The sequence below is a fragment of the Ursus americanus genome, chromosome 3, assembly GCF_024610735.1.
Source record: "Ursus americanus isolate L20-20 chromosome 3, mUrsAme1.1.p, whole genome shotgun sequence".
Taxonomy (NCBI): domain Eukaryota; kingdom Metazoa; phylum Chordata; class Mammalia; order Carnivora; family Ursidae; genus Ursus; species Ursus americanus.
The window spans coordinates 17,684,900-17,707,162 of NC_142129.1; the positions used below are offsets into that span (position 1 = coordinate 17,684,900).

Sequence of the window (22,263 nt, forward strand, 5' to 3'; positions counted from 1 at the left end):
AAAGAAAAGTCTTTTCAACAAACGGTGCTGGGTATCTACATGCAAAAGAATGAAGTTGGACCCTTACCTAAGACCATACTCAAAAATTCAAAATGGATCAATGACCTAACTGTAAGACCTAAAATAATTATTGACTATAAATAAAGTGAGAAACTTAGGCAAGCTCAGGAAGGTAAGTTTATTCAGGAATAGCAGAGGGACTGCAATGTGGAACAAGCAAACTGTAGCATGCTACAGGCGAGTCCATTGAAGGTTTTTTGGTAGGTTGTATTTATGGGCAAGGAATGGAAAGAGGGGAGAGTTCAGTTAAGAGTACGCTAAAATCAAAAACAGGAAACCAGCCTTGAAAATTTTCCCGACCAAACTAAAATCATTCCAGTCACACAAACAAAGCTCAAGTCGTCCCATTATGTGAGGTCAATCCAGTTTGAGCCATGTTCCATCCATTCCTCTGGCAAAACTTCCCAAGGTCGATATAGGACAACCTCTGATCATCCTCCCACCCAAGAAAATTTCAACACTGTCCACTTTCTGTAAATCAGACATTTTGGAGGAATCAGTCTTTTAGTCCTTAGGTTTACCTTCCTGGGGGCACATGGGTGAAATTATCCATCTTATATTCTCCGGTTCTATTTTAGATTGAAATTCTTTCACACAACAGGGGCGCCTGGGTGGCACAGCGGTTAAGCGTCTGCCTTCAGCTCAGGGCGTGATCCCGGCGTTATGGGATCGAGCCCCACATCGGGCTCCTCCGCTACGAGCCTGCTTCTTCCTCTCCCACTCCCCCTGCTTGTGTTCCCTCTCTCACTGGCTGTCTCTATCTCTGTCAAATAAATAAATAAAATCTTTAAAAAAAAAAATTCTTTCACACAACAAAACCACTAAAAGAAAACACATGACTAAAGCTTTACAACATTGGATTTGGCAATGATTTCTTGGCTGGGACACCAAAGGCACAGGTAACAAAAGAAAAAATAGACAAATTGGACTTAATGAAAATTTTAAAATTTTGTGACTCAAAAGACGCTGTCCATAGTAAAAAGGCAACCCACAGAATGGGAGAAAATACTTGCAAGTCATATGTCTGAGAAAAGGTTAATAACCATAATATATGGAGCACTCCTAAAACACAGCAACAAAATCAAGTACCCTAATGCAAAAATAGACAAAGGACTTGAATAGACATTTCTGCAAAGAAGATAGACAGATGGTCATTGAGCACATGAGAAGATGCTGAACATCACTAATCATTAGGGCAATGCAAATCAGAACTATAATGAGATACCTCCTTAGATGCATTAGTGTGGCTACCACCAAAAAAGCAGAAAACAGAATCACTAAGTTCTGTATCTAAATGTAAATAAAAACTTGAAACAGTAAAAAAAGGAAAAAATAAAAGTAAAAAAGCAGAAAACAATGAGAGTTGGAAGGGATGTGGAAAATTGGAACCCTTGTGCTCTATGGGTGGGCATAAAAAAATGGTACAGCTACTGTGGGAAACAGTATGGCAGTTCCTTAAAAATTAAAAATAGAATTACCATATGACCCATCAGTTCCAGTTCTGGGTATACAGCAAAAAGAATTGAAAGCAGTACCTTGAAGAGATATTTGTGCACTTATGTGCTAGCTCGCAGTAGCTTAAACATGGAAGCAGTCCAAGTGTCCGTGGCCAGATGCACGGACAAGCAAAATGTGGTATAAATACAAAGTAGTATTCAGCTCTAAAAGGAAGGAAAAGAAATACTCTATGATTCCACTTATGTGAGTTATTTAGAGTAGTCAAAATTATAATGACTGGGAGGGAGGAGAAAATGGGGAGTTTATAGAATTTCAGTTTTATGAGATAAAAAGAGATGGGGATAGATGGTGGTGATGGTTGTACAACAAGTTGGAATGTATTTAATACCACTGAACTGTGCACTTACAAATGGTTAAGTAGATTTTATATTAAGTCTGCTTTACCACAATAAAAAATTTTTTTAGAAAATGTAACAAGTTCTTCTCATATCATCTGTACTATGTTCCAGTCTGTTCTTCATGCCACCACCAATCTTTCTAATACTGTTTTGTTTATATCATTTCTATGCTCAACAGTTTCTCTTAGCCCCTGGTGTCTACCCTTTGGCTATCTTTACCTCCCACTGTTGTCAAAATCATCCTGTGTGTTAGCTAAAGTAATTACTTAACTAATTACTTAACTTTTTCCCAAACCCATCTGTGACTTTTTGATGCATGGTACACTTGCTATTCCTACCTTTAATGTTCTTTTCTCCTTTTTCCCTTCCCTCTCCTAATGTATAAATCTTTTTGAGGATCTGCATAAATTTGAACTCCCCTAGGAAATGTTTCTAATTGCCCCACTTATGGTGGCTTCTCTTTCTTTTAAAGACCTGTGGAATTTATGGTTTAAACAATTCACATAGTAATCGGCACTGGTTGATATTTGTTGGTATGTACCTATCTCATTTCCCCAAATGTCTCCAAACTTAGTGGGCTCTAAGCTATATCTTAAAATTATTTGTAATAGCCATTTGACCATAAAATGAATTGATGGTATTGCTGTTTCGTGAAAATAATAACTAAAGGTGCTATTTAGTGAATCCCAGACCTATTTGTCAAGAGTCACAAGCATCTGGTGATGTTTATGCAGAAGATACGCTGGGTATTGTCGTTGGGTACTAGCCCTTGTTAAATTTTTCTAGAGTAATTAAATGTGGTACCAGTAAATTGTCTGGCTATCAGGGTAACTTTGTATATATTTCTAGCCAATAAAATAATTTTGAGAAATTTGGAATCTTAATTTGTTTTGCTCTAATATGTAATATCATATTAATATTTGGGTACTAATACTTATCTTTTATTCATGTGGTAGGTTAAATACAGTTATGGAAATGCCTCGCTAGGTCACTGTTGTAATACTTGTAAAGATTTTGTTTTGTTTTTAAGTCATCAATTCTGTGTTAGTTTATTGTTGTACTTCATTTTCCCTATATGGAAGTCAAGTTTTATGTCTTTGTTTAAGAGTAAATAGTTTACACAAAAGTTTCTGTTTTGTGTGTGTGCATTTATACACACATATATGCCTTCTTCAGGGTTGTAAGTAGGATATTGAAGTAGTAAAGGAAATTTATTGCTCTTAAGAACCTGTAGAGAACATTTGAGTGACTTTTATGCCCTCTGTTAAACACCTGGAAAAATAGGTGAGTATTATTTCAAGAATTTTAATGGGGAATGTGTTTATCATGTGCACAAAACCGAATAATGGGTTAAATTTTTGACGTACAGTAGTACTCATTTTAGGCAGGACTTTTTTTTTCATAAGTTATTGTTTCACCCATTGTTTTTGGAGAATCTAATTAGAATATAAGTTGTTCAAGGGTATGAATTTGATCTTTTATTTCTTTGTATCCTCAACATCTCAGCTAATATCTTTACATCATAGTGCATCAACAAATGTTAAGATAATAAAATGTCTGTTTTTCTGGCTTTTGGGGAGTTTGTTTTCATTGTGTGAGAATGACTTTACTCTGATTTTATTTGATGTGTTTTCTTTTTACAGCCCCATTGACAAACCTTCAGATTCTCTCAGTATAGGGAATGGTGATAATTCCCAGCAGGTAAGATTTTGATTCTGTATCGCTTCATTTATCTTCATTCCCTGAAACGGCATTCTAAGCAAGTGAATTTTCTAGGTAGTCGGAAATACTTCAAATACTGAGACAATTTAAAAATACTGTTAGTGGGTATCTTTTTAAAATCTATTATAAATAGTCTTCCTTTCTTCCGTAGAATATACTGCATAAGAGTATAATTTAGCCCTTTCTTGATGACTCAGAATTATCCTTATGACCACATGTTCTATTGTACCGTGTGGTGATATATTAGTGTCCTAAGAATCCACTGATACTACTGGTCTTTTTGACCCTACTCCAGAATGGTCTCAGACTAGCATGCCTTCTTCATTCTTGATTTTAAGAGTTGTTTCTCTGCTATATACACTCCCCTTGTTGCTTGTTGTCAACTTTAATTTTCTGTTTCTCACAGCGTCCTTGCCCAACAGTTTTCCCTTTCCCCCAAACGACTGTGGGCTTTGAAATAATAAACCAAATAGTTCAGAGTCGTATCCACATTGATACTGAGTGAGGCCTTAATCTTTGTATACTCCTTTGTATCATCTTGTCTAGGTGTGTGTTTTTCACTGCATAAGCTTCTGTACACCTTCTTACATTGGTACAGAAAAATGTACTTTTAATCTGTTCTATAAAGAATGGCCAGTTTCCCACAATGTTTGTGAGAAACTTGAGGATCTAAAATACACTGCTTTTCCAGAATTTTTGCTCACAAGTTCCAGAAAAGAATTTGAAAATCTGTATATCCTTTGTATATTTTAGGTTAACATTAAAGATTTTTTTCATATTAACTTAAGAATCACTGTAAAGGATGTAATTTTCAGGATATTGTAAATATTGGTATTTTAAATAAAAGCACTACATTGCTTTTTAATAAGTATCTAAGGGATTCAAATATCAGAATATCTTGTGCTCTCATTCATTTAAAAAAATACACACTTTTTTTACATCATTCTGTGTTCTTCTTGAACTCATTCTTCTACTTCTGCCATTACAGAATTTTATCTTAATACAGTATAGTTTATTCTTGACAGGCATATACCTCTCTCAAAAATAGACATGAATTTTCACTTGGAAACAATACTTTTTTCTGAGACAAGGCCTTAAATGCCAATTTTCTTTCTTTTTAAAATTTTTTAAAAAGATTTATTTATTTGTGTGAGAGAGAGAGAAACTTAAGTAGACTCCCCGCTGAGCACAGAGCCTGTTGTGGGGCACAATCTCAGGACCCTGAGATCATGACCTGAGCTGAAACCATGAGTCGGATGCTTAACTGACTGCACAACCCAGGTGTCCCCCAACTAACTTTCTTCTGAATTTTTATTCATAGCTTTTATTTGATCAAAGCAACTTGTATAAATGCAGATTTTGATAAAAATTCATCATTAAATACAAACACTAAAATTATATTGGAAATTTATTTCTTAATGAGATGGCTAGGGCTATTTAAAAATTGGTTTTCATGGGGCGCCTAAGTGGCTCAGTTGGTTAAGTATCTGCCTTCAGCTCAAATCATGATCCTAGAATCCTGGAATCGAGCCCTGGTCGGGCTCCCTGCTCAGCATGAAGTCTACTTTTCCCTCTCCCTCTGCCCCACCCTCCTTGTGTGAGCTTGTGTGCTCTCTCTTTCTCTCTCAAATAAATAAAATCTTAAAAAAAAAAAAAAACTAAAATTGGTTTTCATGTATCCATGGATGAATATTACCTGTTGGTACAAGGAGACAAGTTTCAACAGCAATGTTAGTCATGTTTTCATTTTTGTAAAAACATGTCAGTGCTGAGGTGTCTTATTTATATAAGTGGTTGGAAGAAAGAGTATTATCTCATTATCAAATTTTTGAACTCCTTCTGAATTAAATACCTAAGAATCATAAAGATTTATCACAAAAATTATTTTTAATGATGTGTTTAGAAATAATGTGATGAGATCTTTCCATTTTGTTTAAAACTTAAGTATTGGGAATCATCTAGTTTGCAAAAGAATCTAGTCATTAGTCACTCTCATCACCAGTCTGGATATTGCTAATAATATTTTTGTTGCTTTCAGAAATTTTTCACTCTTGGTCAAATTACTACAGTTAAATCCCAAAGAGCGAGCAGTAGTCTTTTCTTTGTAAAGTGAGAGAAGATAGATTTTGAAAGGAGAGGAGACTGGCTTAGTCTTTTCAAGGAGGAGTCAGTTTTAGAAAAGAGTATATATGTAATTGATGGATTTTTTGAAAATTCATGTTCTCATAAAAAAGTCTTTAAGCACCCCAGTTTGAAGACCACTGTTCTAATGCCTTTTGTTACAAGCCTTTTTAATGGCGGCTCATAAAGGTGTGTAAACTTCTATTGATTATTCTTTTCTTTTCCTATTTTATTTAGATATCTAACAGTGATACGCCTTCACCACCACCTGGTTTATCAAAATCCAATCCAGTCATCCCCATCAGTTCATCCAATCACAGTGCACGGTCTCCTTTTGAAGGGGCAGTAACTGAGTCACAGTCGTTATTCTCAGATAACTTTCGCCATCCCAACCCAATCCCAAGTGGGCTTCCTCCTTTCCCCAGCTCCCCACAGACATCCAGTGACTGGCCTACAGCACCAGAGCCACAGAGTCTCTTCACATCAGGTATACAACAATACTACTACATGTTAATAATTTTACTCAGGCTGAAGTGAGCCCTTACTTGATGTGTTTTTAACCCCTTTAAAGCACCCCCACTCCCTTTTTCATAATGTTGTAAACATTTAAACTGCATGGAGTAGGATGGTTAGATAAGTAGTTGTATGACCTAGAACTTACCGTGTTAACAGATTTCTCCAGAAATCAAGGGTTAGATCATCTTTCTTTCTTTTTTTCCCTTTTCTTTTTCTTTCTTTCTTCTTTCTTTCTTTCTTTCTTTCTTTCTTTCTTTCTTTTTCTTTCTTTCCTTCCTTCCTTCCTTCCTTCCTTTTCTTTCTTTTCTTTTCTTTCTTTCTTTCTTTCCTTTTCTTTCTTTCTTTCTTTCTTTCTTTCTTTCTTTCTTTCTTTCTTTCTTTCATTCATTCATTCATTCATTCAAGATTTTATTTATTTATTTGACAGGGAGACAGCCAGCGAGAGAGGGAACACAAACAGGGGGAGTGGGAGAGGAAGAAGCAGGCTCCCAGCAGGGCGGGGAGCCCGATGTAGGGCTTGATCCCAGGACTCTGGGATCATGCCCTGAGACGAAGGCCCACGCTTAACGACTGAGCCACCTAGGCGCCCCTAGATCATCTTCCTGATAATGAAATGCTTATTCCTCTAAGAGCTTTTAAGGACGTATATTTTTAATCTTATTTGTGTTTATATAGTTTAAGATTTTTTTTTTCTCCAGCTGACAAAGAGGTATGTTAGTTAATTAATATTGAAAGTTGCATTTTGGCATTTTTGAGCCATTTTCATTTTTATTCATTGTAAGTTTTCTTATTGATGTGAAGGATGGCATAAAATTAACATTGAAAATATAGCACCTATTATCAGTGGAGCATTATATAAACATATATATATATATATATATAAAGCATATTCAAAATTACTTAGACTTTGTCTTTGATAAATACATTTTTAAAAATAAACTTTACTAATTGGATTCTGTTACATCATATTTATTACCTTATTTCATTGAAATGACTTTTTCCAGGTTTTGGTTATGAATAGCTGAAGGTGTAATTTGGGTTTCAAGTACTTTGTTTTCTTTGATTATGAAAATCAGCCTATATCATTCAGTTTTTGAAGTTGGTAACTTAAGATGAAATCATTGCTAGAAGTATATGAGACCTTTTATAATATTACAATCTTATATGCTAAGAAATCATACAGATTTTGGATATATTTATCTTATAATACGATGTGTTTAACTTTCACTAGTGTGGACACTCGTTAAGTATACAAGTGAGCTATGTATTTTAAACTTATCACTAATTGTCTTCCCAACAGAAACAATCCCAGTATCATCCTCTACAGACTGGCAAGCAGCATTTGGCTTCGGTTCTTCTAAACAACCAGAGGATGACTTGGGTTTTGATCCCTTTGATGTCACTCGAAAAGCCTTAGCAGACCTGATTGAAAAGGAACTGTCAGTCCAAGACCAGCCTTCCCTTTCGCCCACATCTCTTCAGAACTCCTCTTCACACACTACAACCGCCAAAGGTCCAGGCTCTGGATTCCTGCATCCTGCTGCACCGACAAATGCCAACTCTCTCAATAGTACCTTTTCAGTCTTGCCACAGAGGTTCCCTCAATTTCAGCAGCACCGAGCAGTTTATAATTCATTCAGTTTTCCAGGCCAGGCAGCCCGCTATCCTTGGATGGCCTTTCCACGCAATAGCATCATGCACTTGAACCACACAGCAAACCCCACCTCAAATAGTAATTTCTTGGACTTGAATCTCCCGCCACAGCACAACACAGGTCTGGGAGGGATCCCTATAGCAGGTAGGTTCATTTATAGCCTTTGAGAATTTGTGAATAACTCATGACTTCAGGTTGTTGGGTGGGTAGGGAGGGAATTTTTAAATAACAGAGAGTACTTATTATTCTTGGAAATTTCTGTGGGGAAAAAAAAGTCCTTATCATAATTTAAAAAATTTTTAATTGGATGGATGCCTTGTAATATTGAGCTTTATAAGGATGGTGGAGTATTATACCTAGTTATAACTTGGAAGCATTTTATTTAACAGGGTAGTTACCAAACTTTTCATATGGAATGTAAATGCACAAAGAAAAAGAAAAAAATGTGCTCTGAAATTATGGTGCTGGAAAGTCCAACACCATGGTAAAAATTCCAATTATACATTCTAAAAGTAAACTGATCCAAAAAAAATTTTTTTGAGATGGTAATTAGTGAGAGCATGAGGGATAAAGCCACTCTTTAACTACTTTTGGCAATTACTTATTTTGACTGATACGCACAAACCCACACACACACAAATTGTGCTGTATGTTAATAAAGTACTTAATATGAGAACTCTGATTATTAATGTTTCACAGACATATGTGTATACTTTCTGTGAAAAAGCAGTTCAAGGAGAGACACTTTCCCTTTTGGTCTGTCATGTTTTTATTTCTGGGGAAAATATTAGGTTCCTTATAAGTGATACCGGAATACTTCTGGTTTTGTACTGCTACCCTTGAAGGTTTCAGAACTTTGGGGTTTTAAGGTCCCACATAACATTTATTAGATTAAGTGACTTCTTATATCTAAAGGAATCCTTCTTATTAATTGTTTGTTTGTTTTTAATTTACTTAATTTGGGCTTTAGAGATGACTGGTAAAAGAGAGAGTTTGTTTCTCTCCTGATCTCTCAAGTAGGAAAGAATAGTCCCTCACTCTGTTACATAATTCATAAAATTTATTATTATCCCTGGTCATGGCCTTTAAGATATGGCATGGCACAGTCTTATTGTAATAGTGTGCTGTTCCCAGCACGTCGTTTGTTCTCTTGTTTTTAGCAAGGTTGATAGGTGAATTTGAAGAGATCCATCAGAGTTCTTTGGCTCTGTTCTTTTTGTGACCAACCACATTTCATTTTCAAGACAAGTAGATGGGTTAAGAGAATATGGTTTGTGGCTTTTGATACAGTGAATGTAACAGTTGATACAGTAAAGTTAATTTACATAAGCATGATACACCAATGTAGTGGTTCGTATATCAGTGGGACTCATGGTATTTGTTCATTTGGTTATGGTAGTTAGCAGGTAATTCAGAGTGACATTGTTCAATCTTCTCCTTCTACGTGATACTCACTTGTGAAACACTTAAGTACTCAGTTCCTGATACTGCTTTTTTTTTCTTTCATTCAAAACAGCATATTAGAGTGTAATTCTGTTTTGTTTTGCTTTAATCATTTGTGGCATTTTAATGACCAGTAGTGTATCTCATAACGGATTATAACATTAAGAGTTAAAGTTAAGTTCCCCTAAATATCCTAAACATATAAAAATAAAATATTAAACCAATTGCAGTGAATATTTGGGTTCCTGTTTGCCCAACTATAAACTAGGCCATGTGGGTAATATAAAAGAACTATAAAATATGGATACTATTTCCAGGTATTTTGCAGTGTAGTTGAAGAAATAAATTTAATATTATGTATGAGAGTGGTAACTATATGATAACTGAAATCTGAGAAATCTCAATTGAGCCTATAATTGTTGGGGAGGCTTCACTGAAGAAGTAGGAATTGGTCTGTACTATGGTATCTTGGATTTGGGTTAGTGGGGAAAAGAGAAAGACCTTTTATACTGATGGGAACTGCTGAATAAAGGCGTGGAGGCAGGAATTAGTATGTCATTTCATTAAGAAGCAATAGAACTGCCTTCAGTAATGGGAGGTGCTTCATGTATTGTATAAATAGAATTGACAAGAACATGGGGAGCTCTGACAGCGAGGGAGCACAGTGTGGACTTGATATGATAGGAAGAAGGGTGCCTTTGTGGGACTCCAGTTCTTAGCTGTCTTCATTGTATACTTTTATTTGACTTATTACATGACTATCTTCAGTAAGTTATCTGTTCTTCTGATTTCACAGTTACCATATTGTCCATTAGCACAAAAAGAATAATCTTATCCCAGATATTTCAAACCAGTATATATTGTGAAAATGCCACAGTGGTAATGAATAATTACTGATTTGTGAGTGTAGTTGTCCTCATGTTAGTCATTTGAAATCTTCATCTAAACTTAGATACGTAATGAAAAAAATGTGGCATTAAATTATTGTCTTCTCTTTGTGGGTTTTCCTTTTAACATATACTCAACCATAGAGCAAAATACTTTTTTTTCCCAGAAATTCTAAGAATGAAGTCACCAACTTGCAGGTTCTGAATCATTGTCGTATTTTGTGGGAGGTTGGGAGAGTTTGTTATTTCATATTTTCAGTTTTTGACTATTCATACTTGTTTGGTATTTAAATGGTGACTTATGATTAAGCTTATTATTAGATTATTTTTAAGTCTCTGATGACAAGAGAAATTTTAGTTTTAATGCAATAGAATATTTTAAATTGTTGTTAAGAGTTACACAGAATACTCTCATGTCCTATAAATATTTGGCAAATATCTCAGGAAGACGAATGTGCTAAACCTAAAAACAGAATTGTTACGTAATTGTAGCCAGATCATTTAGGATTTTCAGTAACAATTAGAAATGACAGTGAAATTCTGGAGAACGATGTACATTTTAACTGTGTCTAAGTTGAAGCAATTTAGTACCTAGGCAATATCTGCCTTCCCCACCCCTAGTCGTAAGTCAGTTGTACTTGAGTTGAACTATTGAAATAGGTTCAACTTTGTATCCTGCAATGAATATCATGGTATCTTACCAGGGTAGCTGTTGGTGAAGTGCTTCATAATGGAGAGTACCTACTGTTTCTATGATACCTGCCACTTTAAGATATGGTTAGACAATATTCAACACTGGTAAAGGTACATATATTTATTTATTCTTTAGATATGTAGAGCAAAACAGGGTCCCTGACCTTTAGGAGCAAATACTCAGGTATCAGTCACCTATATACCCTACAGATACCATGTCTATATTTATTATATATTTGTATTTAAATCTTTAGTTTTGGTTTGTTTCAGTTAAATTATTAAAAATTGATATATCTGAAACCTATCATGGGAAGGACAGTTGCCAGATGTTTGACAGAAATGCGGCTTCCATTTCTTATGCCTACATGAAAACATTTTTTTGTTGTTTAAAATTAGTTATTTTCTTAATTAGGTAAAATCTTTTTAACAGCATTTTCTTGGCTGCACATTCAGTTTGCTAAGCCTTGAAGGATTTTTGAAATAAATATTCTTGGGGGAAAACTTTGATTAGTGGACAATTATAGTAGGTCCATTCAGATCTTTTTTGTTATTGGAACCATGTGCTTTTGTTTAAGAAGTGACTTTTCCTAAAAAGTGACTTACTTATCTTGTTCATCTCCTTCTTCTAGAAAAAGCAAAGCTGTGTTCCAGAAAGGTTAAATAATTTGTTAAAGGTCAAACATTCGATCAGTAGTAGAATTAGGACAAGTACCCAGATCCCACATTCAAACTGAAATGTTTTCACTACAGCATTGATGTTCACCTTCACAAGTGAAGATCACTGGCATGTACTTTAACTTGGCTTTCTTCCCATAGTAATTGATTGTTGCTCTCACACACTTGCAGGTCCCTTTTCATCAACAGTATCTATTCACGAGACAGTTGGCCCAGCTCAGGGATATGGCCTATAGCTACAAAATAGAATGAAGTATATATACTTGATAAAAATTAATCTCTTGCGTTGTCCTAATCAGTACCCTGTTCTCACCAAGAACTCTAGTCTGAAATTTCCTCTACACAGCCCCCTTGCTGTGTACTTGGAGTTTATAGAATCTTGGCCAATTTACTGAAAATTACGAAATAACCTGTTCTAAAGGCTGAGAGTCTTTCTTCGTGTTGTCAGTTAAGTCTGTCAGTTAAATATTTCCAAATGTAATTTTGCAGATTTGTTTTTCAAAGAACTCTCTGCCAAGATGCTTTTATTCCATAATGCTAAAAATTATTTGGAAAACAAATAATAGTAAGTCTCAGTCTGTAAGCATTGTTGTTTTAAGATATACTTAGAAAAATATTTGAAACTGTTTAGGATTGGATTTTTTTCATTCAAATTTTACTTGTGAGGGGACAGTTTTCTAAATTTTATTACTGAATTAGCTATTTTAACAGTGACTTGATTGGATTTTGAGTCATGTATGAAACAAGTCACTTGCAGTCCGGTAATTACCAATTATAATTAGGAGAACTGATCTCATTTTGTGTATAGTTCTCTGACCTAGAAGTAGTCATCTCGCTTTCAGTCAATTGGATCGTTGTATTGTTAGCATTTTACTCTTCTCTAATTCCTTCAGAAGTACGCAGTGAATTTTCAGATGCTATATGGGAATTTGCTGAATTTATTTATATCTTTTTGTTAATTTTTTTATAAACATGATTTCTGGTTTAAAAATGGATTTGTCATTTTTCCTTTTAAAAACATGTTTTCACATATGTGAACTTATTTTTAATTTTTTTCACAAAATACTATTACTGTTAGAGGAGTATCTGAATTTAAAAGGGGTCCAATTGGCTTGGAAAAGAATGGCTTTCCTGGTCTCTCTTTTTTTTTTTTTTTTCTTTTTTGTCTATTCATAATCCTAAATCTATTATATTTGTTTTTATATCTGACATAGTATTAAATTGAAGGGTGTGTTTATAGTGTAACTACTTTCTAGGTACTTGATAAGTTTATATTTTAAAATTCATGTCTTGTTTCACACCCAGATTCCAGCCATTAAGCATGTATTTTATATATGTATCAGTATTCCAAATATTGAAATCATTTTTAAAGGGACTGTTAACAAATCTAGTCACCCATAACTAGACCATGACTGACTTTTCCACAGGGGAAGAAGAGGTGAAGGTTTCGACCATGCCACTGTCAGCCTCTTCCCATTCATTACAACAAGGACAGCAGCCTACAAGTCTCCACACTACTGTGGCCTGACAACAGAACTGAGAGGAGAGGATTAGACTCTGGGGTGCTTGCATGGGCAACCGGATTTTTGCATGATTCCTTTCTGATTTCGCATTTAATGTATACACCCAAAAGAGCCAATATAAACGTTCCTCATGCCTACAACTAGTGTGTTACCTCATAGTTGCTAAAGTATTTCTTCACTAGGCCTTTAACACGATTTATTAGCATAATAATTTTGGCATTGTTTCTCATGAGTGATACTATTTTTAACTCACACAAATAAACTTGTAGTACTAATTAAGATTCCCAGATGAGATTAGCTAGAATTGTTCTTATTTTGGCTCTATTATTGAAATTATGCAAAGATAATGGTAGTTCCTTGTTTTCTGATTTGTGAAAAAAAATGGTAATATCCTAATATACTCATGAAAAAATTGAAAATTAAGATAATGTCTATTGCATTTCTTTGAATACTTGAGAAGAAAGAAAACATATAAAGCAAAATTGGTGGTGTTGTTTAATGCTCAGAAGGATGTTGTCAGCAATTATTTTTAGTTGTATGGATTTATAGCCTATATTAATGCATTACATGTTTAGAAACTGTTTTTGTTGTCTCTGATTTGCACATTTGCACTTTCTTTTTGAATGGTTGTTAATTATATTTAGAAGATTAATTATTATAGACTAAATGCAATATCTCTTTTCTAATGCACTGCCTAGTATACCAGGAAATGCCTCAGAAACAGAATTTCAACTTAGAGTTGATTTATCAGAAACTTGAATATGGGGTAAACATTGTATGTGAGAAGCAACCATAGTAGTGTAACATTTTTATTGAAAAAACGGTAGTTTTGTGAGATATCTGTTTGGAAACTTCATTGTTTAATAATTGAAATGTGATAATAAAGCTATATTACCAGTACCTGGCCAAAATGAGACTAAGGTGGAGGAGAAGAGATTGGGGATCCTCTAAAATTAGGCCATGTAAGTTGTCATAGATAATTTTGATCACAGAGGATAGTGAAGTGCTTTATTAGGACATAATGTGAAGTGATGTTTTTGGATAATACACGATTTTTTGAAAAATTTTAAAACTGATAATGAAAAAAAAACTGAATTCAATTCTGAGCAGTGAGCAAAAGCTGATTCAGAAAACATGACCATATTCTGCCTAAATTAAGCATCTGGGAAGAATGGGGAAAGTCAGATCTCCTTTTGACGTTTTCAAAAACAATTGTGATAAAAGATATGCCTTTATTTGTTAAAAATATTAAAAGGGTAATGTGAAAACCAAAAAAGGAAGCCTTAGCATTTTAAAACACGTTATTTGGAGATGATAACTTAATATCATGTTGGAGTTTTCAAGGTTACCTCTCTATGAAGTCTGGTTATTTTCTATTAGCTATAATACAGCAAATGGAAAGGCTTTGTCCTCAGGTGTAGTGGGTAAACTAAAATCTATTCTTAGATATCCTTTGATTTGGTTAACTGAGGTGTAGGAACAGCTAATTATCTAGCCATTTAAATTATTTTTGTAAGATTTTGCATAAGTGACAATCTCTAATTTCTATTCAAAAGTGACTTTGGGTACAGAAATTTAGAAAATACAAGTAAAATACTGTAGATTTATAAGCCAGAAGGCTTTTATCATGGGTTAATTATGGTTTCATTTTTGCTGTAAGAGGGCAAGACATCCACTTAATGTCTCCTGTGGTGCTGAGATTCCTAGGCTTTGGGCTCCCCGTAATGAAGCTTATTAGTACATAGCTTTCTCCAGCCATCAGTGCTAGCCTTTCATTGCCTGGATCTCCTTACCAAGACAAATGGTTCCTCCCATTTACTTTACTTCTCTGTGTTGAGAGAAAGATACACCTGTTAAACAAGGCTTTTTTCCTGTGGTCGCTTTCTCTCTCCTTTCTCCTTCCTAGCCAGAGCCAAAAAACTGTCAGGTAGCTTGTCTAGACTTGCTAGAACCCAGAACTCTCTCCCTGCCTGCTTTTCCATCCTTCACACTTTTGACACACACACCATACATCACAAAAATGCATCTTGGGCACTTAGGCTTCAACTTAATTATTTTCACATTGAAAAGCTAAAGGTTATCCTTTAACTTTGTAATTTTGAGCCCTTGTAAGCCTAGAATAATAAGCTTTTTTGCTTACCTAATATTTCATGTAGTGTGGTGTTTTTAAAAAAGTGAAGTCTTGAAATCATATTGGTAATTAATTATATAAAATCACAGGAGAAATTACACAACACATAATAAAAGAAAGTACCACTTCACATAGCAAGTAAGTTGATGAACATGAATTATGGTAAAGAATGAAAAATTCTAAAAAGCTGAATGTGTAATACACAAGGGAAGCTTTTTATGCTTTTCCATCCTAACTTTTTAAAAAAGTAACTAGTTTGTTTCTTAAATCAGGAATTATAAAAACCAGAGTTCAGAACCCTTTGGATTACTAGCGAAGTTACAAGTTTATACGTATGTACAGCTGTCTGCTTTTTTGGGGGGAGAAAATCCATAGTTGTTAGATTTATAAAGGGCATGGTGGCACCCCACCCCATCCCCCACCCCCAGAAGTGAAGTTAAGAACTGCTACCGTGAAATGGCTTTAGTGCCACTGTAGGAAATAGAGACCTGGAGTGAGTGATTTATTTAAGTCATGATGAATGTCAAGTGCCTCTTTTTATTTTCTTAAAGATTCCATTAGAAAATATTTCCTGATGAATAATATTTTCCTTTTCATTCTACTGTCATATTTTGTTTTTCCAGATGGTGCTTTTGTAAACTCTCCCTTTATTACAACAAAATATTAGTCAAATATTTGAGTGCCTATTCTGTATAGTGACCTTTAGTTAGGCCTTGAGGGTTGAATAAAGCATAGATCCTATCATCAAGGTTAACAGTCTAGTGACAGTTTTATTTCAGATTTTTTCTATAGGGTCAGCTCTTAATATACTTTAAAAGAACAGCCATAGCGGTCTAGACTCATTTTATTATTCATTGCTCTGACAATGGCAACATAGGGTATTAAATACTGATACCTGAAAATTTAAAATATATGATAATTTGGAGGGAGTGAAAAAAATCTTAATAGGGAAGACATACATTCACGATTCTGACTTAAGTATCTTAGTCGTGTGTATATGGCTCATGTCTCTCTTAGTGTTCTGGGTGTTAAATAGAGCTTTCTATATGTATGTTCTTTTAAAGAAAACACTTGAATACATTGTATCTGTGCACATTCTTTACTGACATTGTTCCTATTTCTGTGGTGTTCCAAGCACCTTCAGGATTGCCAGAGTTCTCTTCCACTGTGACACAGGTCCATAAGGGAGCTACTCCCACAGAGGTATTGCCTCAGAAAGCCAAGAAAAAGGAATGAATTGCAGATGCATAGAAATCTTACAAAATGACAGCCATCGTGTTATTTGTGCATACATTAAAAACTGGGGGATGTTTTATCCTGTTGAGTTATAAGGTTTTAGATTTTTCTATGTATTTGATCTTGAAGTTTTCCCAAATTTGCTTAATTGGCTTTAAGAAATGGATATCATAAAATTGAAAACACAATAACGTTTTTAAAAGATTATCTTATAAAGAGGTGATAACTCAAAACAATGATACACATGTCTTTTTCTACAAAATATGGACCAAAGTCAGTTATCCAGTGTCAAGCTAGTCCTTCTGCCCTTAGTGCTGTGTCTTTCTCCTCTCAGCCTTTTTTTTTATCTGAATGAGTACCTACTGCATTGTCTCCTTGTGCTGAGTAAATGGCAGTAATATATGCACATATTTACACATGAAATGTTTAGCGAACTAATCAAACACTATGCTGACACAAAAGTAAAAATGGGAATTTAAGTTAATGTAAGCTGGTTCAGGGAAAGACTTCATAAAGTCTGGGGCTTTTCAATTTGGAAGGATGGCTGAAATTTAGATGATATGAGGGGGAAATACAATAAAGGGAACAGACTGAACAAAGAACCAGAGGCAGAGATTGGAGTGGCCTCTAGTGATTAGGAGAGAAGGACAGTAAGGAGATGGACTCGTTTGAGGTATACACGTCATACAGAAAGGTGGAGTAAGTGTGCAAAAGCCTTGAAAACTGGGAAGGATGGTTTAGTCTTGTTATGGATGTAGTCAGTGGTAGAGAACTCTAGGTTCTTTGCTAAAGATGTAACTTGATTGTAGCATTTTTAAAAGATTAATTTGGTGATGTGTTTGCTTGAAATTAGGACCACTTAGAAAACAGTTTCTAGTGTGTATATTGCTGGGCAGTGCAAATAACATGGCCTGGATTAGAACAGTAATAGTAGGAACGGGAGAAGAAATTATGAATTAGAAGCCAGAAAACTTGAGATCTAAGAAAAGGCCTAGGTGTCTGGTGACCTTTAAAAATGTAACTTTCATAAAGGTACAAATGAAAACCAGATTCCTAGGATTCATGAAGAAAAGTCAGGGATATGGATGCAGCAACCACTGATTACTTACTTAAGACATTTGTCAACTAGAGGAAAGAGAAAGACAGGATGCTTACCAGACGGATAGTAAATCTTAGGATGCATTGCTTTAAGGTAAGGTGAATATTTAAATATTTAAAAGCAGAACCTATAGAGGTATTTGAGAGGAAGACATGGACAGTGTTAAAGAGAAGGCAGGCTAATCCAGTAGGGTAACAGATTTCTCTAGTGCTGGAAGGAGATAAGCTCCTGAGATGATGTTTGGTTATGGGCTTAGCATTAGAGAAGAGGGCTTTGTTCTTTGTAAGGACAACCAGAAAATCTAGGAAAGAGAAGGTGGAATTAGAGAAAATGAGAGCACAGGAAAGGACTCGTATCAGTTACTATCGAATGCATATTGTGAGAGAATGGGGGTGAAGAGTGGAGTTGGGACTCAGTAAAGAAAGGCGATTAAATAAACCTCTGAGAATAAGCCTTGAAGTACATCCTAAATTCAAGAATTACTGAGTAAAGATAAGGATCAAATTAAAAACTTTTAGAGTCCAAATATGTATGGTTTTGTATGTTTCTCTGGTTCTGCACAAAGCATCAAGGATAGACAAAGCAAATATTGAGAGTTTGGTTAGAAGGTGAGAAAGGAATACAAAGAAACTCAAGAAGACAGCATCAAAGTACCTAATCTCATGGTCAAGAAGAGTCCACTAAGGCAAGAAAGAACCAATGGTGTGAGTGTGTTGAAGGGAGTTCAGTGACTTTAGGTTTTGGTGAGGTCAAAGAACAGGTATAGTGTTGTTAAGGGAATGACAGATTAGGAGACTGTGGTCAGCCTGATGATGGTTCAGTGCTGAATGACAAGTGAGAACCAGAAAAAGGATGGTATATAAATGTCTAACATCAGAACTGGGGGTTGGAAAGGCGGCTAGCTTTCGTAACCCCTGTGGTCTGTCTCTTCTCTACTCGCTTACCTTGCAGCCATTTCTTGAGAGTAAGAAAGCAGACTGCATGAAAGAATTGTAGAAATCATGATACTGCTTGGGGAATCCTGGGTCAGGTTTTTTTAAGTTGATGACCCAAAGGAAAATTTCCCCTGTGGGATAAATGTTCCTTCCTCAGCACAGTGGAGGGGTGTGGAAGCAGAATGCAGGGAAAGGCTTGGGAAGAGCCAGGGATGAGACTGGACAGGTGCAGGTAAGCCTAGTGAGTGTGAGGGATAGTGGACGTGTTACTTACGATGTGGAAGGTTTAGAGGCGGTAGGTCTGGTAGTTGAAGAGCCCATATTACAAGTATGAGCTAGTTTCTCCCAAGCACACATATAAACTGAAAAGAACCAACTTTTCTTACTTAGTTGTACTGGGTCATTCTGTTTTATTTATATAGCACATTGGAATTAGAAGTGGTAGATTGGTGAAGAGTAGAAAAGAGAAATTCAGAATTTTATTATAACTGGTTATAAAAATGTTTTGACAGTTTGTCCCTAAAGAGAATGTGCCATGTGAATAGATAGATATAAACTAATTTCAATAGATAGTTATTGAACTAATCTATTCGTACATTTTATATACTTAGATGTGACCTTTAAGGAAAATTGCTAAATAAAGTGAAACAGGGATGGAGATATAGATAAATAACTTTTTTCTTTATTCAGTTAATAGCAAATATGCCTAGTTTGGAAGCACTTTTAATTTACTGACACTAACATATTTTTAAACTCACTGGACTTGATCCGTATATGTCAGCTAACATATCAGCTATGACATTTAAAAGCGATAATACTTCAAAGTACAAGTCATTGCTCAAGAATACTGTTTCTGAAACCATGCTGAAGGATCGAGAAGCCACTGCTCCTTCGATCTCCTTTCTGCCCTGTGATTTGCTGCCACGAGTATTATTCTTACCAACCATATATTGCTGTGCATACCAGCCTTCAATACCAGCTTCCTTAGGAGCTTTTTCCAAAGAATGACTCTTGAGAATTCGAGGTTGATTAAGAGAATCTATTCTGTTCCATAATGTTTCAGAGAGTCTACCCTGGGTTTGAGTTACACAAAAATCTAGTTTATACCTGTTAGTTACCTGGAACTGAAGGAAAGCCTAAGCAATCTAAGCTTCTTGAGATTTGAGCTGAAGTACCTAGAAGTTCCATGGAACAGCTGGAAATTGTTGTACTTAAAGAACCAATCCATTCTTTCCAGCTTCCTTCAGACTGTTACTTCTGAAGGCAGCTATTGACTTTACTTTGTTCTTAGTCCACTTCACATGTACGATTATTCTAAGGATTCCTGGAAGCTCCCAACTGACCCAGGAATGTACCGTGCTTAGAACAGTTTTGTTGTTCAGCTCCTGTTTGGTATTCAGACCCACTGTTGTGCTCTGTTACAAAGCAACACTGCAAAAGCTTTTCGCCCCCTCTATAAAATGTATAAAGCCTCTAAAACACCCAGGCCCTTTTTTTGTTAAATTGAAGTGAAATTCGCATAACCTACAAATAACCAAAGTGTACAATTCAGTATTCTAGTACTGTTCTTTCATTATCTCACTGTTACAGCAGCAAAATAAATAACCCACTGCAGCTGTGAGAATTTGGCCTATTCTTTGTTGGGGCTGTGTGCATCTGGACTTCGTGTTTTACCTTGTAGGCTGAAAGGCAAACATTCAACCTTCAAGTATTCCATACTTCTCCACAACAGTACTACTTACGATTGTGGGTGAAGCGACTTTTATATACCGCCCTTTAAAAAGAGAGGAAGGCAAGGAGCTCTAGGTTAAAAAGCTTTAGGATACATGTTTTCCAGAGTAGGTAAAAATGTCTGAAACAACCATCCGAATAGTTTTGAAATAGCAGTACTAGTCTTTCTGTCTTCGTGACGTTTGATTAGCATCATGTAAGAAAAGTTTTGCTTAGCAGAGGTATACTTTAAGCGTAGCGCTCCCTATGGGTGTGAGGGTCACTGTGTATGTGTGTGCCCATGTGTGTTGGTTTATACTTACTAATTTTCATTTAAATCTTCCACTTATTCAATGTAGCAGAGGAAAAAGCCTCCGGCCAATTTTCTGCGACGTTTCATGTATTTATTCCTGCTATGTTCTGCTTACTTCATATGTTCAGGATAAATGATGCATTTATAGTCTGTTTCTAAAATTTTTTTTAAAGAAATAAAGACCCTATTTAAATGCAGCAAGGCTATAATACTGTTGCCTATCTCACCCCTGGCCATATTTTATCTAAACAAATATTTGCTTAGCTTTTTTTCATCAGATTTCAGTCTCACTAGTAAGCATGCCCACCCCATGTCACACTCTTGGGAAAACCTAAAGGAAGGATAATAAGAAAACTTCTATTAGAATAAATTTTAGAGCCTTGAAATCTATGACATACTCTTTAACAGTCTGACTTTTAAAGACCAAGTAATAATAATGATAACAATAAACAAGGCTTAGAAGGATTATGATTTGCCCATAATCACATTCTAACAACAATTTAAAGTTCTCTTAGCCCCCACCATCTGAATTTGCCTTCATACATGTAACTCAAGGAGAAGGAAACTTCAAAATTCAGAATATATCTCTTTTGTAAACTTTGTTGTGTCTTACAGTTTGATTATTATAGTAGTTCTTGCAAGTCAAGGGCTTTCAACTGTGAATGTCAGTGCAAATAATGAATTGAAGGCTTTCAAAGTGTCCATCTACTGATGACTGTTATCACAGATCTTGTAAGTTGTGGAAACTGGTATTAAATGTGATCCAGTGATCTTGGAGTAACATTAGTGTTGGGTGGAGGGCGGTGTAACCTAGCAGGTACTAGTACGTAATATAGACTTAAACTAATTACCAATGTCAGAACTAAAATAAAGAGTAAAACAGAGGTGGAATTAAATTTACCTAGGATTTTTCTGCAGTGCCAAAGAGCATTTAAGGACCAGCACGCACGATCACTAGACTGGTGGCATCTCTAATATTACAGAATGAAAAAAAATCCGATAGTCATGGCACCAAGGTGTACTACACTCACACTAAAGCTGTCATCTCAGACTGATCATGAAGAACTACTATATGCTACACCATGTAAAACAATAGCATATCTTCTGATAATGTTTCAATCAAGGAGGTTGTTGTTTTCAGCATAATGAAACAGAGGGAAAGCTCCACAAGGATTTAAAGATGATAATACCATCACCATCTCCAAGAAGAAATGCAGGAAAGCTGACTGCAATCAACTTTTGTAGCCTAGTGCTGTTTCCTTATATGGTGAGATCTTATCCCAAGGACTGTGCTAACATTTACACTCTGTTATCAGTCTTGCATTTTGAAATCGTGTGTCTACGGAGCAGAATATAGTGATCTGGAACATTACTAGGATGTTTTTTAAGTGTTGTCATTTTATACGTTGGCATTTGGAAGAAGACTGAGATACCCTGAAGCTGTTTATTTTTTCCTTTATTACATCTATAAATTGAGTATCCGGCTAAAGGTAAAGGAGGTCCAGGGTTATGAATTCATCAACCAAAGTAGGAAGTTCTATTATTGGCTTTAAGCAGAATGTTGGGCTATATACCATTGTTCCACTTATGTTAAAAAATGAGTTTTAATTAAAACTTATAAATATGGATTACTGATATATATCCCCTAGCAGGCACCCCCCCCCCAACCTCCAGTTTAGGGTAAGATTT

At 35.4% G+C, this 22,263-nt stretch overlaps 1 protein-coding gene across 7 annotated transcripts in view; it reads left to right on the forward strand.

The window, feature by feature from the left end:
• CNOT4 (CCR4-NOT transcription complex subunit 4) overlaps window positions 1-22,263 on the forward strand; it is a 137,956-nt gene that overhangs the window by 97,767 nt on the left and 17,926 nt on the right. For 5 of the 7 annotated variants that reach the window (XM_045792585.2, XM_045792584.2, XM_045792586.2 and 2 more), the window contains 3 exons: window positions 3,560-3,617; window positions 5,997-6,246; window positions 7,576-8,073. In XM_045792585.2, the coding sequence (XP_045648541.1) occupies window positions 3,560-3,617; window positions 5,997-6,246; window positions 7,576-8,073 (806 nt within the window). Of the gene's footprint in view, window positions 1-3,559; window positions 3,618-5,996; window positions 6,247-7,575; window positions 8,074-13,054; window positions 20,772-22,263 lie in introns of those variants that run through there. The other 2 variants (XM_045792590.2, XM_045792591.2) reach the window with 1 other exon arrangement.